Source organism: Arvicola amphibius, chromosome 11 (genome assembly GCF_903992535.2).
Source record: "Arvicola amphibius chromosome 11, mArvAmp1.2, whole genome shotgun sequence".
Classification (NCBI taxonomy): Eukaryota; Metazoa; Chordata; class Mammalia; order Rodentia; family Cricetidae; genus Arvicola; species Arvicola amphibius.
This window is the reverse complement of record NC_052057.2, coordinates 74,154,408-74,173,320: the sequence shown is the minus strand read 5'-3', so window position 1 is coordinate 74,173,320 and position 18,913 is coordinate 74,154,408. Positions and strand designations below refer to the sequence as shown.

The following is an 18,913-nucleotide window of genomic DNA, read 5'->3' as shown; positions in this document are numbered from 1 at the left end:
CATAACTTGAATGGGTTGAGACCACCTACGAGAGTAATAAAGCACACTTCTGAGTGTGTCTGGAAGTCACTCCAGAGAGGATAAATTAAGGAAGGAGGACTAACCCGCTGTGGAGGTGGCACCTTCCCCTGCAGCTAATGCGCACAGATCTCTCTCTTTCTCGACTACCGTGAAGTGAGTCACTGTATCCATCATGTCCTCCCCTCCGTGATGGACTAAAACCTCTAGAGCAACAGCCAAATGAGTCTCCTCTTGAAGTTACTTATAGCAGTTTTTTCATAGTTCCAGAAGTCTAACGTGTGAACACAAAAGAAATGAGCTGGGCGGTGGTGGCCCACACCTTTAATCCCAGCATTCAAGAGGCAGATGCAGGCAGATCTCTGTGAGTTTGAGGCCAGCCTGGTCTACAAAGTGAGTTCCAGGACAGCTAGGACTGTAACACAGAAACCCTGTCTAGGGAAAGAGGAGGAGGAGGAGAAAGAGGAGGAGGAGAAAGAGGAGACCATTAAATGAATTAAAAGATTAATTTGAAATCCATTTGGGAGTTAGAATCCTAAAAAATAAGATTAAAGCATTGGTTGGATGTTATAAAGTGTGAAGGAAAGATAAAAGTATGAGTAGGATATTTCTAGATTTTGTTTGGGTTTTAAGTGGGACAGGACTTTGATAACCTTGGTTTTGAACTTGCTGAATTTGAAATACACTTGTCATGGATCATATTCTTTGTCTTCTGACATTCCCTCATGAATGGACAGTTTTCTGTCATTTTTTTAAACGCATAAAAAGGACATTTACTGAGTTGGGAATATGGCTCAGTTGAGTCTATGCCTAGCACATACACAGCCCTGCTTTCTGTCCCAGGCACTGTATCCATTGTGCTTGGTGGTACAAACCTATAATCTACTAAATCTAAACCTACTTGGGAGTGGAGGAAGGAGGATCCAAGTTCCAGATTTTCCTCCGCTGTAGGGTGAGTCTGAGGCCAGCCTGGTTTAAGGAAAGCCTGTTGTGTGAGCGTCCACGTCCTCTGCCTGTCCACCCAGATGCCCAACCACAGTTCTAGCTTGTACTCTCAACTGGTGAGTCTCAAACAAATAGCTCATACACAGACATACTTTTCAAATAGTTTTCTTACCTTGTTCTTTTTTATGGTCATTGCTCTAATTTTAGTACTATCCTGTAAAGCAATCAAATTTACTTGTGTCTTCACTATCTGTTTAGATATGTTTAAAATTCCACATGATGATATTTGTTATTGATGTGTGGACACATAGGATATCTCCTAGCATGACAAAATCTTAAGAGGTTGACGGGAGCAACTGTTAGTGTGTGCTGGCAGCACCGGCACCTAGATAACGTGGGTCCCCTCTTCTGATTCAGTTTTGGAGAGCAGAAGCATTACAGTGTTCATCCCAGGAAAGAAGTTTGGGGATGATATCGATCAGCAGATGACTTTCCCTATTCAGTGCAGTTTTTGGTCTTTTGTTGATATGGATTCATCTTCAAAGAGAACTGTACAGAAAACCAGTGCTCCGATTGGCCAGATGGTAAGGACTCTGAATGTTTTACTGTGTTTTACTGTGTTTTATTGTTGAGGAGGCCACCTTCCTGTAACCCTAGCACTTGGGACGAGGAAGCAGGAAGAGCACAGTTCAAGGTTATCCTCATCTACATAGTGAGTGTGAGGCCATCCTGGTCTACACAAAACCCTGTCCCCCCCCCCAAAAAAAAAAAGAAATTAAGCTTTTAAAAGTTTTAAATGTTTCTCAGAGAACTGTTAGTCTGTCTTCATATTCTCCCCTTCCAACCTCTTCCTTCTTAGGTGTCTTCCTCCTCTTCATCCTCAATTTCAGGGAAGGCTTCACTAGATAACCAAGGCTGTGCTGTAACTCATTGTACAGCCCAGAATGACATCAAACTAGTAATCCTGCTGGGCTATGAGAGCTAAGGTGCAGACACGCACTATTATATCCAGCAATATGACTTCATAATGCTTTTGTTATTAATGCGTTTATATACTTTTATCAGACGTTACAACTGAATAATGATCTAATTGTTTAATAATAGTTTTAATGTTTGTTTTTGTTTTGTCTGAGCGACATCGCCACCCCTAAGTTTTCAGTCATGCAAATCAGATGTCTAGTCAATAGAGATTTCTGTTTGAATAGTGAAGTCCTGTGTGTGTGTGTGTGTGTGTGTGTGTGTGGTCAAGGTTGGCCCAGATGTCTTCCTCAATTGCAGTCTACCTTAGTTTTTGAGACAGACAGAGTTTCTCTGGAACTCCCCAGATTAGCTAGACTGTCTCTCCAGCAAGTTCAAAGGGCTGTTGTTCCTCCCCAGCACTGAGAGTCCAGGCCCCTGCTGTGGCACTCAGCCTTTCTGGTGGATTCTGGGAGACAGAATTGAGCACCCTCACTCAGCAAGCACTTTACCAACTGAGCCCCGGGAGGGTTTAATAAACAATAGATAATAAATACCCGATAAGGACGTTCTTAAAAAGTTGCTTCCCACATTTTTTTCACATTTTTTTCAAAAATTGTTTTAAACTCTAGTTAATAATGAAATAATACATAAGTTAAGTAGTATAGGAATCTATTTGGATTTAACTATTTCCAATTGCCCTACCTCTTGTGTATACAGGATTGCAGTTTGATTCCAGCTAATCTTTTGGAGGCATTTGGATTGCTGATTAACTGCAATGAATCGTCTCCTTGCCACCCACTTCTTCCTACTGTGCAACATACTTTAAAGAAAGCCATGGATCCCAAGGGGTTGCTTTATTTAGCTTCTAAAGAGTTCACAACTGAAGATTTTCAAAAGGTAAAGGTAGATAAAATGCTTATCCAGAATTCTCATTTCATTGTTTCTCAATTTATCCATTTTTACACTTGATCTTAGCCAAAAGGCCAAGAAGCGATAATTTATCCATTTTTAATTTTTACATTTATTTGTTTATATAATGTGTGTGGGCACAAGTGTACCCCAGTGTACACCAAGGTCAGAGAGTAACTTGTAGACTGCCGTTCTCTCCTTCTACCCCGAGGCTTTTAGGGAACAAACTCAGATGGTCAGGCTTGGCAGCAAGTGCCTCTACTCACTGAGCCTTCCTCAGCCCCGTTTCTTAATTGAAATAGAAGGTTACTTGAGCATCATCTTTTTCTTCTTCTGGATTTTGTTTATCTAGTTGGTTTTTGTTTTGTTTACTCTTGAGACAAGGTCGTATGTAGTCTAGGCTGGCTTGGAACTCACTATGGCAGCCACAGAAAGCCTTGAACTTGATCCTTCTGCTTCTACCTCTCAAGTGCTAAAATTACAGGCATTTGCTACCATGCTTAGCTGGTGACTCTTTTGTACCAGCTTGCTTCCAGATTTTGAACATTTTAAGTACATTGTCTAGAAAAAAATAATTGAACAGCTGTGTGAGAAAGCTTTATTCTTAAGATGTTAAGCTTATTGTTTCTACTACTATCCCAATATCTATAGCTTTAAAAAGATCAATGTTGCAGGCAGTGGTGGCGCATGCCTTTAATCCCAGCACTCAGAAAGCAGAGACAGGCAGATGGATCTCTGCCTGGTCTACAGAGTGAGTTTTAAGATAGCCAGGGCTACACAGTGAAACCCTGTCTCAAATAAATAAATAAAAATCAATGTATTAAAATAGAATATTTCTATAGAAAATTAAGCTAGGCCATGTAAACATACTTATTCACATTTTATGACTATGGAATTTTGTTGGGACTAATGAATCCTGGCCTTCAGCTGCTCTTCCCTGCTAGAACCTTCTAATTGAAGTTACTAGAAACTGTGCCTAGCTTAGAGGATCAGAGGATGGGATTTTCACCTGTTGGCCATTGACTGCAGTGTATTTAAGCCTCCATGGTGTTATTAAAGAAGGGCTTTTGGTACCCAGTGTTGGAAGGTCTGCGTGTCGGTCTGTCTCTACGTCTGTATTCTCAACCTCCAGCCCTTACCCGAAGCTCACGAACTGGGGTCTAGCGCTTAGAGCACAGACCGGGGCCATGGTGCGTGGCAGAATTTCCTTTTAAAGAGTCTATTAACTGAGAGAGAACCAAGATACGTGACCCATTTAGGGGACAACTTAAGTACTGAGCTTTGCATTGCTCTAAATATATATGGAATTCAGAATAAAATATGAATATAGAATGCAAGAAAACTTTAGGAAAAAGATGAAAATTTAGTTGGACATTAAAAAATAGTAAAAGACCACCCGCCACTACACCTGACCAGTACTGTTGGCTGGTGCAATCCAGTGGTGAGCTGACAGTAAGCCCCAGCTTTAGGAAACAGGGTTGTCCTCCATGTGGATGACTCTGTGCGGAAAGCATGGGGACAGCTAGAAAAAAAAAAAGAGAAAAAAAAAAAGAAAAAAAAGAGAAAAAAAAAAGAAAAGAAAAAGAAAAAAGAAAAGGAAAAAAAGAAAAAAAGAAGAAAAAATAGTAAAAGATTTTATAGCAAGAATAATAGGTGTTTTAAGCACAAATTAACAGTAAAAGCAAAGACATAGAAGTAGAAATTAATATATTTGGGAAGGTGTGAGAAAATCGGCTTGCCTGGAGCAAAATGTATTATGGAATCTTAAGGCTTTAGCAGTTTGCAGAAAGTCTTTGAGGCTCGGATAGAAGAGAACAGTTGAGAACTTTATTAAGGATATGGAATAGTGTAAAAATGGAAATCTATGTGCCACACAGATCAAAGAACATAAAACTTGTTGAGAACTGGGGATGTAGAGAAGAAAGGATTTGGTGCCCAGTGTGTGATCTAAAGTGTTCTTCTGTCATTGTCTCAGGAAGGGAGCAAGCCAGGCTAGGCAGAGGTTAGAGCCAAGCTGTGTGGCTGGCCGAATACTGGCCTCTGCAAGCCAGCAGGAAGCTCTGAAGCTCAAGACACCCCTCAGAATTGTCTATCTTCAGACAAAAATAGAAGGGCTTTTAGGGGGACTTCATGAAGTCACCCTTAACTTCTGCATCCATTAGATTTATGAAAAGGGCTGTCCTGAAGCAGTTCCTGAAGGGGCTGACATCTGGAAGAACACTCCTGGGACAATAAACCCTTTCTTAAAGACAATAGAGGTGACATCACCATGCCACTGTAGAGTAAGACGGAGAGGGCTACCGTGCTGTCGTCATCCAGTTCTGAGGCCTGGAGAGGACTGTGTGCAAAGACAGGACGCATCCAGTCCAGGTTATAGCCATGTGCTTCTTAAAATAGAGAAAATGGGGTGCCAATGTAGCCCAGCAGTACAGCCCTTTCCTAGCTGGGTATGGCCCAGGGTTCAAACCCCACAATACTAGAAAAACACAATATAGTGGAAACTATAATTAATAGCATCCTACTAATGGTTGATGTTTCCCTTAGGTCTTATGAATTTTTTTTAAAAAAAGAAAACAGCTAAGATAGTAAAGTCAAAAAAATCTGAAAATTATGTGATAAAGTAAGGATTTAAAGAACTGAGAAGTATAGACAAAGAAGAGCAAGCAGGACTGTGAGGGACAGTGTCAACTGTTGTGTTTTAGAATCAGTCTCTGGCCATTGAGGTGGCTTGGCTTGCTGTCCAGCCTGACCACCCAAGTTCAGTGCCCAGAACACGATACTCAAGCCAGGGCACATGCACGCTACCCCATCCCCAATACATATATCAACTTTTCCAGAAGAGTTATTCTCTACACAGATCTGCCTGGTCACCAGGACTCACCTGTGTTGCAGTGACACAGAACCTCCCCACTCGCTGTGTCTAGCTAAGGACCCTTTGGAAAGACAGAAGGGAAGGGGGCAGTAGTTCTAAGGAAAACGAGAGAAAGTTATTAAGAAATAAACTGCCAAGGTATTAAGCATTCAAAAGAGACATGAGGTCCAGGGAGAATCTTCTCCCATGGAAGCACAAAAGTCATCCAGTTGTTCTGCCCGGTGCACAGCAGACTCCTGCACTATGAGAGAGGCTATTCTAGGTGAACTTTCATAGCTTTTCCAAGCAGAAGGTAATAACTCAATGTGCTCAGTGACTTGGAAATGGCCCAGATATTTATTTATATTTAATGTAAAGCTTACAGAAACTTAAAAATCAGATGCCGTATACTTTGGAATTATGAATTCATAATAAAACTAAACTCTTTAATTTTTTATATTTTTAACTTAGCTCCTGGCTTTTGCACGGAATTTGAATATAGAATTCAGCTTGGAGGCAGAAAGAATGATTCACGGCTATTATCTAGCAAGTCGCAGAATCAGAGCAGACTCTATACCCAGGTCAAAGCTGTCAGCATCTTCATTAAAATACTTGTAGGTATTCAACCCGGGATTGTACAACCAAAATTGACTTCTAGATATGAATTTAATTAACTTACTTATTTTTTGTTTCTCTGCTTGATTTATAGTTGGTTGGTTGATTATTTACTTTGTTTCAGAAGAATTTAAGATGACTTAATGACTTCCTTTGTTATATTTTAAGCCATTTGCACCACTAGTAATTCTTTTCCTTAAATTGTTTTTATTGGATCCTCCATACGAGATATGCCTGAAAAAAGTCTAGCGATTTCAATGTAAATGATTGCTTTTTAATGAGGTTGTTTGTGTTCCAAGTATGTTACAGTTGGGTCTAAAGAAAATTTCCTATTAAGTAATTTATTTAATATTCATATGTACACATAATGTGTTTGGCTCTAATCCACCTCCATTCTCTTCATCCAACTCCTCCATCCTCCCTCCGCCATAGAGACACTACATCATTCCTTGCACCTCTGTGTATTTATTTATGTATTTAGCCTGGTGTCAAAGACTGAACACAAGATTTCCACATGCAAGCAAGCACCCTACCACTAAGCCATATTCCCAGCCTCGTTCCTTGTACTTTAAAACACTTTAATAAATATGCTGCTATTTTTAAGTGAATAATAAATACTTCTTGTTATAAAAGAGATTTTGAACATCACAAAATCTAAAATGAGTGATGCATCCTCCTAACACTATCTACTCCTAGCTGTCTACCCAGAGATAAAATCACAGTTAACAGTTCGGTGTTTGTTTGTTTGTTTGTTTTTACAGGGTTTCTCTGTAGCTTTGGAGCCTGTCCTGGAACTAGCTCTTGTAGACCAGGCTGGCCTCGAACTCACAGATATCCGCTTGCCTCTGCCTCCTGAGTGCTGGGATTAAAGGCGTGCGCCACCACCGCCCAGCCTGTTAACAGTTTTAATGAATACTTCCAGAAATTATTTTATTCAAATATCAGCATAGGCTGAAGATGTACCTCAGTTGGTAGAGTGTTTGCCTACCATGCACAAGTTCCTGGGTTTAGTCCCCAGTCCCACCTAAAGTGGGTGTTGTGCATAGCAATAATCTAAACCCTAAGAAAATGGAGGCAGGGTGTCATCCCAGCTACTGAGTGAGCTCAAGGCCAGACTATGCTAGGTAAGACCTGATCTCAAAACAAATAAATAACAGCAAATATACAAATACATTTATGTGTGTGGGGGGGGGGTGTGCTCACATGTAGAAGCCAGGGAACAGGCTCAGGTGTCATTCCTCAGATGCCACCCACCTTGTGTTTGAGATGGATCTTGCCCTGGCCTGGTGCTCACCAATTAGGCTAAACTGGCCGGCCAGCGGTCCCCAGGGATGGGCTGGTCTCTGCCTCTCACTGTTTGGAATTACAATCCTGTGCCACCAGACTCAGCTTTTCACATTGGTCCTGGAAATTGAACTCTCGCATTTGTGTTTGTACAGCAAACACTTTATCCATTGGGCTACCTCTCTAGGCATGTATGTGAGTGTGTACATGTGTGTCTACACGTTGGTGTGTATGGGGGTGCCGCAAGGAGGCCAGAGCTGGTGTCAGGTGCCGTCCTCAGTCACTCTCTACCTGAGACTCGGTGGAGCTCACTGACTGGGCTGGACTCGCTGCTGAGCAGCTCCAGGAGCCTCCCTTCTCCCTTCCTTGGCAGTGGCATTGCAGCCCCCGCAGCTGCACCGGCTTCTTCACGTGGGTGCTGGGGCCTGAACCTGGGCCCCGCGCCTGTGGAGCAGGCTCTTCAGCAGACCAAGCTCTCTCTCCAGCTCATTCAAGTCAGTGTGTTGAACACAGACAGAAGCAGGCAAATATATTTCATATTGACAATAGGCACATTCTGTTTCCCCAAATGAAATTACACACACAAAGAAAGATTATCTAGTTCACTTTTAACAGTCCTGCCAGTCACACTGCGTTGTGATATGTGGTATTATGATGTGACTTTAGTATAATTTATAGTCCCTTACTGATAGGCCATTCTTTCATTTGATATAGTAAAATAAATCTCAAATTATGAAGATCAAAAGTAAAATAATCCAATAAATAAATTAATGCAGTATCTTGTTATAACTGCAATATAAAATAAAATAGATGAATGCATAGACAGCATCAAGAATGGATCTACAAGAGATGGATATGTTTAATTACTTTCTTCAATTATATTATTTAAATAAAGCTGAAAATACAAAAGGTAAGTCATGGTAAAAATCAAATCCTTAATAAAAATTTTCAAATGCTAACCAGAATTACATAAAAAAGTCATAGTTATAATACTCAGACAAATGATACTCCATCAGTTTTTGGAAGTTCCAATATCTTATGTTGTCTTTTGTCTGTAGTAAAAGATACTCTTTATTTAAACTTCTGTAACCTTACTTTAAAATGACTATTTTGAACCAAAAATCAGGCAGATTTAATTTTAATATAACGCTACCTTTTCCTATTTATATGGACAAGTGGAGAGGGGGTTTATGGACTAGCATGGTAAGCGCCCTCCTACCCAGAAGAGTCCTGAGCCTTCAGTCCCTCTTCTATAGAACAGTCATCTCTCCTTTTGTGAGGGTTCCACAAATGCTTTTAGGATTTTGAATGAGGACATTAGGGTTACAATAATCAGGTATATTTTAAGCTACATTGAGAGACCATCACAGATTTGAATTATGATCTTTATCTATCAAGACAAAGGTTAGTAGAATAGACATGAAGTCTCCAGCTAGGTTCCCAAGCATCTAGTGCACGGGTGAATGTGTGGGGGAGAGGGCAATGCCACTGAAGATGAGAAAGGCATGCAGGAGACTTCACTCTGTCCATGATTAAGATGAGCAATTATGTAGATTTAGGCTGTATTAACAGAATGTGTATTAAGAGCAAGAGAATGATAACTCTACCTTACCTCTGACAGTCAAACAATGCACACAGTACTAGACTGTAAAGGTTAAACAAACCTGGTCATAAGGAAGTAGCTGGAATATTGAAAAAATGAAAATTGTGTTTCTCCAAATGTGGTGGTGCACACTTTAATCCCAGCACTCAGAAGGCAGAGGCAGGTGAGTCTCTGTGAATTCAAGGCCAGCCTGTAGCAAGTTCCAAGATAGTCAGGGCTACGTAGAGAGACCCTGCTTCAAAAAAAAAAAAGTTATGTTTCATGACACATTTTATGTATGCATGTGTGTGCATGTATCGCTTAGGCTGGAACCCAGGGCCTCATACCTTTGAGCCACACCGCTAGCCCTCATGCCATTACAGGTACTGGAATATTTACCTTGGAAAAAAGAAACCATGGGCATCTATAAAAGTCACCCGAATATGTGAGAGTTGTCCCATTTTGATCTCCAACTCTCTCAGGTCCCCAAACAGACCCATTGGGGGAAACTGCAATGACAGATTTCAGCCCAGATTTATAGAAATCCCGTGGGTACAGAATTTTATCTTACTTCATATCCCCATTTTATATTCACACACACACTCACACACTCAAAGTTAATTTGTGCCAAGTCATCAGTCAGAAAATCCTACAGACTCAAGTGTCCTGACTCTCAAATCCAGCGGTCATTTGAGAGCTTCATTCCTGCCTGACGAAGGCTGAGAGGAGGTGTCTCAGGGGAGGAGAGCCGTTCACGTAGTGAATGGTCACGTGTGTTCAGAGACGGCAGGGCGGTGAGCAGTTCAGAATGCTGTGGACAGAATTGGCTTATGTGACAAGAACTCTGAACTGGAAGATGCCATGGGGACTCTGGACAGGCGAGGAGCTGATGGAAGCACCAAGCAGCTATGCATCTATTCATCTTATATATCTATAGGATACTTAGTACGTTTATTCCCTCTAGTGTATATTTACTGAAGCAGAACTTAACGCAGGGGATGTGGAATGTTAAGTGGAAGTCAATTTTTTTTTTACAAGGCAGGATACTTTCTTCTTGCACAATTTATTTAAGTTGATGGGGAAGAAATAACTTAAAAAGAAAACAAACAAGAAAACAGTATGGTGACCACTAACACATGGCTCATGTCATGTCTTAGTTGGTTCCTGTTTAAATATGTAATTTTTTTGTTTTTTTTCTCTGTAGCTTTGGAGCTAAATATGTAACTTTTTATAATACTAACATGTTTTTATTAACTTCAGTTTTCTTTTTCAGAGTTTCTTTATCTGAAGCTCATGCTCGACTGAACTTAAGAAATAAAGTTCTCAAAGAAGATGTGCTGATTGCAGCCTTATTGTTTGAAATGTCTCTCACGTTGAAATATGGTAATTCACTAATAATGATTCCTAAATAGTCTTAGCTTATTATTACCTGCACTTTAAATACTTCAAAGTAATCTTTATTGTTATTAGATATGGCTTACTTGAATTTGAACATTTGCTGTTTATAGGGGAATTTCATATTTTTCCTTGTTCAAGACAGAATCTCACCATATAGCCCAGCTGGCTGGGAACTCAAACCATACCACTCAGCCTCTGAGTACTGGGAACTCAAATGGTACCACTCAGCCTCTGAGTACTGGGAAATCAAACCATACCACTCAGCCTCTGAGTACTGGGCCTCCAGCTGTGGCCATGCTGCTCGGTGGCAGTGTCATCTGACAATAGACATCTGATTCTCTATGATTGCTGTTGAGTTCTGTGAGACTAAGCCTCACCACAAGGCCCAGGCTCGCCTTTAAAGTGCCATCCTCAAGCCTCTGCCTCCTGTGCTGAAAGCAGCAAGCGTTCCTAACCACTGCTGACCCGTCCCTTCCGCTCCCAGACTAAGCCAAGAGGTCTGTAAATCGTTATCTACAAATCCGTGTGTCCTTTATAAAGGACATAGATGGTAAACTCTAGGAAGTAGGTTATGGAGTTACTGATTACTAGAAAAGATTGTCATCTTGAACTAGTTTAGATAGAACACTGGTTCCAATAAATGCTAAATAGTAGGGATATGTATTTTAATTTGTCTTATTTTTTACTTATTTTAAGACCATATTTTTTCAAATCAGACATTATTTTCTATACCATAAAGAAATGTGCTGCAGCCAGGTGGTGGTGGTGCACTCCTTTTAATCCCAGCAGAGGCAGGCGGAACTCTGTGAGTTCAAGGCCAGCCTGCTCTACAGAGTGAGTTCCAGGACAGCCAGGACTGTTTCACAGATAAACCCCATCTCAAAAAACTGAAAAGAAAAGAAAGAGGAAAGGAGGAAGGGAGGGAAGGAAGGAGGGAGGGAGGGAGGAAAGGTGACATCAGTCTTATATAATTGTTAAGGTATATTGGGGTTTGTATTAAGGACTCTGTTGACTATGTTGTAAAGACGTCACTGACATATTTAAGAACGTATTTAAGGGAAGTAAAAAGATGTCCTCTTCAATTCCTTTAGCTGATGAATTTCAGTTAGGTGTTTGTGATTTTTAACTCTTAAGTAATAGTGTTAAAAAGCTTCGTAAATATTATTTCACTTTTTATTAGTTTTTAAGTTAGCAAAGTGATAGGTTTCCTTATGGAATTGTCTACATATATCGTTATACTTTCTTACTGTCCTTACTAAGTCCCTTCCCCACTGCCCTCCCCATACCTCATCCTCACACTGCTCCTTCCCCAAAATAATGGGGAACAGAGTGAGGTAAGAATAGGAGGTAAGCAAAGAAAAACGGTGAAGGACAAGCAGATCAAAGAAATGTGGGGAAAGGAAGAGAGCAGGACGTAATGGAGGGGAAGCTAAAAGACAAGAGGTTATTTTTAAAGGGAACAAGATCTCCCAATTGTGAGAAAGATGGTGTTGGAGCAGCTTCTGTGTCCTGAGGGGTCAGCTGAATTGACACAGCGGGGAAGACTGCTATGGAGAACACAGAACTGTGCGTTAAGACAGCTAAGGAGACCCTTGTAAGGAAGTTATTTAACCTCCAGGTAGAAGGCACTGCAATCAAAGTAGGTGCAGGGTGACTAAAATGTTGCCGACCAAGCCGAACAGACCAGTAGGTTATAAAGGAAAATGGGGTCAGAGTTTGGTAACTAGGGTGCTGGTCCTAGAACAAATAGGAAGAAACAAACTAAATGTTTTACGAGACCAAATATCAACTATATTTTGAACAATTGTCTGTGGTGAATCTTTGTTGAGACTGGGTTTCTATGTAGCCTTGGCTATACTACTCGCTTTGTAGACCAGGCTGGCCTCGAACTCAGAGATCTACCTGCCTTTGCCTCCTGAGTACTGGAATTAAAGGCGTGTGCCACCACTGCCCAGCCAGTTCAGAACTTTTAAACATTTTTTTTAATGTTTTCCACTTTTAGTTTTTAGGTCTCATTTACACCGTTACTTTGTTCTTCATTTAGGGGCCAGTGCATTCTGTGTTGCTCCCAATGCATTGTTTCCATTCGAACAGTATAATGAAGAGTATTTAGAGCAAAGAGACCTCTACCTCACTCAGTGCCAGCAGCAGCTCCAGCAGTTTATTGCCACATGTGGGCCTGGGACAGCTCTCTTCTACTGACGAATAAAGCAATCTGAGCAAAGGGTTTCTTTCCGTGCCTCTGTCAGCCTTGGTTAACTGTATGAGTGACTTTGGAGTAACAAGGTATCTAGTAGAACGCAATCCAGAGTATGAAATGTGGCCCCTCCATAATTAACAAATGATCCAAGTATCCAAAACCAACAACAAAATTTATTAAAATATTAAATTACCAAAACTTCCTGGTTACCCCAGTGTATCAAAGATACACACACAGTAGAGAACACTGCAGTGTGAAAAGGTCCCATTCACTCCACCCATCAGGTAACAACTTTGCCTACAAACATACCAGTTTATGCTTGCTAACTTACAAAATTGATGAGTTCAAAACACTGCAATTTTTATAATCCAGTCCTAATGTAAGGCCTTTTGGTATTTTATCAAGTGCATTATGGGTATTTTGTTTTATAAGCCCAAGTATGAAGTCAAGGAAAGATGCAGACATCTTACATATAACTTTTATACAATCAATGACTGGAAAGACCATTTACTCCTGGGGGCGAATGGGTCTTCCTGCCTCCAATTAGCTGGTCTACAGGGTCCTACAGTGCCTGACTTTTGAATTACTAGGTACTGGCTCTGATGAGCAGGTTAACGACAGTGCATACAAATTAAGTCCTGCTTGTGCCTTTCCATGTGTGAAAGGTAAACCAACTACCCCCTCAACACACAGAGTACCTCTCACAACCACAAAGTATAGGATTAGGAATTTTTCCCGGGGATCAAAACCAGGGACTTGTACCAGTTAAGCAATCAGTTCCTCAGCCCTTAATACCAAGGCTTTTAAATGTCCCAAGTCATCAGAATGTTGATGTATTCTTATGCTATTTACCAAACCCAGTAAGTCAAGAGGCTAAAAATATAAGTCTTCACTCGAGGAAATCGTTTCAGACTTGTCAAGTGACTTCCTACAGTGTACCCCGGCTACTGTACCAGACTGAGCACTGCCCCTACAGTGTACCCCGGCTACTGCACTAGAAAGTCTGCAGAGCACTGCCCCTAGTGTACCCCGGCTACTGTACTAGTAATCTGTTGATCAGTAAAATGAAGCTCATGAAAGGTGAGCACTTTGAGAATGATGCTCTAAAGACATACATTTTAAAGAAATTACTGCCCACAAGTTAGCTGTTTATTTCTACATAATTTATTGTTGATTACTATCAAATAAAACACTAATTCATCATTTGCTTCTGTTCACGGATTCTTGACAACTCTCCATCTCACCATCCACACGTGTGCTGCACCTTCCAAAGGACAAAGACAGTGAGGACCCATGGTACTTTTCCTCAAGCTCAAAAACAGTCCAGGCGTTCATCTTTAACAGCCTTTGAAAAAAATGTCAAGTAAACAGACATTCAAATGCGATTTGAAAAGGAACTGGTCCCAGTCCCTGCGTGTTATCAAATACTGCTCCATCAAGAGAGGTGACTGAGCAAACTTACCTGAAACAACGAAGTGTTCATAAACATCACAGCTCCTGAGGTGGGACTTTCACCAGCAGCTGCCTACATGCTGGATAAAGAAACAGTACACAGGTTTCAAAACTTTCATCACATTTCAGTAATTCGCATAATCTCTACATTGCTGGCATCTCAGTCTTAAGAGTATTTCTTCAAAGACACCCTCAGCTGGGTAAACGGCAAAAACTAAGTCATCATTGTGCCAGCTATCAAGCCACATCAAGAATAGGTCCTAAGGTATTAATCAGATCACACCCCTCCCCAAAGCACATACCTTAATATTTGTACCTTGTTACTGGCAACTGCCGTCCTGGTGGCTTATTTAAATCACTTTCCATGACATGTTTCTGGAAAGCATTTGTTCAAGCACCTTCAAGAGAGACAGGTTTTGTTGTGCCTAAAAATTAAAAACATTTGTGAAATTTGTTACTTGTATAACTTACATGATTGTGCTGGCTAGTTTGTCAACTTGACATATCTAGTCACTAGAGGAATTAGCCTCAATTGAGAAAAAAACGCCTGTAGAGGATTGGGCCATAGGCAAGCCTGCAGGGCACTTTACCAGTGGGGGGCCCAGCACCTTATGGGTGGGAGTGGACACTCTTGAGCTGCAAGTGCTGGGTTCTATATAAACCGGGGCGTAAAGGCCTGTGCATCAGCTGGCCGGCAGGCTCTCACCTATCAGCTCTGTTATCCACCCCCTTCACTGCGGCAGTACTGACTTTTTAAGACAAGGACGGATCCAGAGTAGCAAGCCTTTGCTCATTAGCCTCGGGGCCTACAGGTGAAAACCTAGAAACCTAACTACAGTTGCGCTGTCCACCATCTGCATATTAAACAAAGGGCATGGCCAGGATCACAGACATGTTCTACAGACTCCAAAACACTAAATCACGGAGCCAGTTACTGGAGATGATTTATGAAGACTGTAAAACTCGAGATGTCCGCAAACTTTGCTCCAACTTCAAAGCCTCGCTTAGAGCATACTTACAAGACCTAAAACTGACGGTCTTGATATACGAGACAATACACCCCACCGCTATCAAACTGTAGTACAGGAAAATAGGCCACTCACTTAAGAAGCCTGAACCAGGCTGCACGGTGGCTTTTCTTGTGGACACATAAGGAACACCAGCCACAGTGCAGGTCCAGCGAAAGCTGCTGCCAGGAGCGGCCGCTCCTCCCCGCACTTCGACGCGTCCCGAGGCGCAGGCCTTTAACTAAGGGCCGCCAAGCGCTGTTGTCCCCCGAGTTCGAGCAGTTTAGGATCTGCAGATTATTTTAAAGCCCGAGGGCGCGGGAACGCGAGCGGCCGCGCAGACCTGGCTATGTGGCCCACCGTACCCGGCAAGGGACCGGCGCCGTCAGCTGGGTGCCCCGCTCCGCACCGACGGGGTGGACAGACCGCGGGGTTCGCACCTGGGAGAGCCCGAGGACAGGCCGGGTTCCACAGGCCCGGGCCTCCGCCACCCGCCATGCTGCACGACACACGAGCACTCCCGGGCGCCGCGCGGAAAGGAAGTGCGGAGCTCGCCGCAACCCTAAGGCGCTCTCCAGGCCCCGCCTCTTCCGGGCATTCTCTAGCCCCGCCCCCACATCTCTGGTGGGGCGGAGGGAGCAGGTTGTGGGCGTTACTGGGGCTCAGGAATATTTACTTCAGCTAGAGCTTTTGAATTGACTTTGCAAGATAATAATGCCTTAAAATAGGACAGTCTCCCAGTCCTGGTTGTTCTCTTGCTCTTCTAAATTCTCATCTACTTCTGTATTTTAAAAACTGCTGGTATTAGCAACCACAAGTAATTTTTAAAAAAGATTTATTTTTTGCGTATGGGTGTTTTCCCTGCGCGTGCGTATGTGCGCCACCTGCGAGCCTCATGCCGACAAAGTTCAAAAGAGAGCGTTGGATCCCCTGGAACTGAAGTCATATTATAGACAGATCTGAGGCAACCCACTATGTGGGTGTTGGGAACCTAAGTTCTGGAATCAGTATGCACGCGTGAATACATACACACACACACACACACACACACACACACACATTCATAAATACACATCCACTACCATACGTGCACTCACACCACACAACACACACACACACACACACACACACACACACACACACTGGTCGTTAGAAAAAAAGGAAAAGCTGTTAACTACTTTGATTGGTATTAGTAATAGAATTTTACTTAGTAGTCGCAGTCACCTACTGTCTTAGGGTTTCTGTTGCTGTGATGAAACACCATGACCAAGAGCAAGTTGGGCAGAGAAAGGGCTTTTATGAATTACCATTCTTCGTGACTTCATCACTGAAGGAAGCCAGGACAGGACGCACAGAGGACAGAAACCACGGCAGAGGCCGTGGAGGAGTGCTGTTAACTGGCGGGCTCTGCTTTCTTTCTGATAGAACCCAGGACCACTGGCCCTGCGGTCTTCCCACCTACAGTTGGCTGGGTCTCCCCCATCAATCACTAGCTAAGGAAATGCCCTACAGGCTTGCCTACAGCTGACTTTCTGGAGGCATTTTCTCAGTTGAGGCTCCCTCCCTCTCAGACGATTGTATTTTGGGTTAAATTGCTGTCAAACTAGCCAGTACAGTTACCTTGCTTATGAACAGGTTATGATTTACTCTTGATTTTCTTGTTTTTAATTTTTTTATTGGAGTTCATCATGTGTGTGCTCACATGGAGGCCAGAGAACAGCTCTGTGGACTTGATTCTGTCACCTTGATATGCACTCTTGGGCTGCTCAGGAAGGCAGGCTCACCCAGCAAGAACCTTTATCTGCTAAGCCATCTCAATGGTCTGAACTTTCATATTTTATCAGTCTTATTTATCTCAATCATTATACTTGAGTCCTGTCTACAAAACATTAGGCTTGGTACCACAAAAAGAAACGTGTATGATCTGAAAGATATACACGAAAAAGTAAAATCACATTATTAAATAGGTAAAAATCAGGCCACCTCTCCTTTAAAAGGAGACAGGGAGACGGCTTGGTGGGTAAAGGACTTGCTGTGTGTTGGGTATTTTTTGTCAGCCTGACACAAACTGGAGTCACCTGGGAAGAGGGAGCCCGGAGTGAGGAATTGCCCTCATCAGATTGGCTGAAGGCGTGTGTCTGTGGGGCATTTTCCTGATTGATGGTTGATGTGGAAGGTCTAACCTGCTGTGGATGGTGCCGCCTCTGGGCAGGTGGTCCTGGGTTGTATAAGAAAGCAGGACAGAGAGTAGCATCCATTTGTGGTTTCTGCTTCAGTTCCTTCCTTGAATTTCTGTTTGGAATTCAGTGATGAACTATGATGTGACCAAAATCAACCCTTTTCTCCCTAAGTTGACTTTGGTCAGTGTTTTATACAAAGCAACAGGGAAGCAAACCTGGACAGCATGCAATCCCAGTGCTCTGAGGATGTGAACACAGGAGGATCCCTGGAGTCCCGTGGCTAGACAGTGACAGAAATCCTAGGTTTTAAAAACAGGACCCTGTGAGATTACTGCTGACTTTGTTCAACAGTTACCAGCAGCCCCTACCTAAGAGGGCTGTCTGCTGAGACAGCCTGTCTCCCAAAATAATCTGTCTTGCTTGAGCAAACAATTCCAGGAAGGAAAGATTGTAGCAGTCTTCACGAACTCTCTGCTGCAGTGTCTGACCTTCGCTATTTGAAATAGTTTTATCTGTTGAGGTCAGACTCAGGTCCGTTTCTGCCTTCTGTGTCTTTACTCTGGGCTCTGAAACAGTCTAGCCTAATCTATGAGTTCCGGGTTTAGTAATGCTCTGTCTCAAACAAACCAGGTGGAGAGTAGTTGAGGACTACACCTGAGGTCCGTTTCTGGCTCTCACACACATGTAACACACGTACATACAGACATACATGCACACAGACATACACAATAAATAAGACGGGGAGTGATTGAGAACTACACCTGAGGTCTGTTTCTGGCCTTCACGCACATATAACACACACACATGTAACACACTCATGTAACACACACACATACAATAAACAAGATGGAGAGTGAGAGTGGTTGCTGACTGCACCTGAGGTCCATTCTGGCCTTCACATACATGTGTGTTACATGTATACATACATACATAATAAATAAGATGAAGAGTGGTTGAGGATTACACCTGATATTGATGACTGGTCTCTGCATGTGTGCACACAGAACATGTAGACACACACACACACACAGAGGACTGTGCTAAATCATAGGCTCCACCACCCACCCAAATCTGTTCCTACCCTCTGCAGCCTCTTTTCAGACAGTGAGCTGACAGGGCAACACCTACTGAGACCTAGCAACACGCTCCCATGCTCCCATGCTCCCAAACCTTCAGCACTCCCCAGCACTTGCTCAGGTCCAGCGTATCTTTTTCTTTTCTTTTTTTTTTTTTTTTTTTTTTTTTTTTTGGTTTTTCGAGACAGGGTTTCTCTGCAGCTTTTTTAGAGCCTGTCCTGGAACTAGCTCTTGTAGACCAGGCTGGCCTCGAACTCACAGAGATCCACCTGCCTCTGCCTCCCGAGTGCTGGGATTAAAGACGTGCGCCACCACCGCCCGGCTCCAGCGTATCTTTGATCCACAATTTTGCTCTCTTATCTAGTACCATCTGCATCTGTGACTCCTACATCTCCTAGGCTAGATCACATAGTGTGGAGCCCCCAGCCCTCCGGAT

General features: G+C 42.5%; 1 protein-coding gene, 1 long non-coding RNA gene and 2 other non-coding genes across 5 annotated transcripts in view; 2 read left to right on the top strand and 2 right to left on the bottom strand.

The window, feature by feature from the left end:
• Mcmdc2 (minichromosome maintenance domain containing 2) overlaps positions 1 to 12,743 on the top strand; it is a 34,116-nt gene extending 21,373 nt beyond the window's left edge. The window contains exons 11-15 of one of the 2 annotated variants that reach the window (XR_005287462.1): positions 1,381 to 1,547; positions 2,641 to 2,820; positions 6,155 to 6,297; positions 10,425 to 10,547; positions 12,607 to 12,743. Coding sequence is in view for 1 of the 2 variants with exons in the window: in XM_038348107.1 (XP_038204035.1) it covers positions 1,381 to 1,547; positions 2,641 to 2,820; positions 6,155 to 6,301 (494 nt within the window). In the remaining variant the exon portion in view is untranslated. Of the gene's footprint in view, positions 1 to 1,380; positions 1,548 to 2,640; positions 2,821 to 6,154; positions 6,302 to 10,424; positions 10,548 to 12,606 lie in introns of those variants that run through there. The other variant, XM_038348107.1, reaches the window with a different exon arrangement.
• On the top strand, positions 4,228 to 4,356 carry LOC119826930. The gene has a single exon (XR_005287497.1). It is a non-coding gene; the product is annotated as a small nucleolar RNA SNORA65 (small nucleolar RNA).
• A 1,165-nt stretch (positions 12,744 to 13,908) lies between the features above and the next one.
• Positions 13,909 to 15,741, bottom strand: LOC119826674. The gene is made up of 4 exons (XR_005287463.1): positions 15,318 to 15,741; positions 14,517 to 14,639; positions 14,225 to 14,294; positions 13,909 to 14,107 (listed from the first exon to the last, which is right to left on the bottom strand). It is a non-coding gene; the product is annotated as an uncharacterized LOC119826674 (long non-coding RNA).
• LOC119826938 lies at positions 14,366 to 14,449 on the bottom strand. The gene has a single exon (XR_005287504.1). It is a non-coding gene; the product is annotated as a small nucleolar RNA SNORD87 (small nucleolar RNA).
• Positions 15,742 to 18,913: the final 3,172 nt, after the last annotated feature.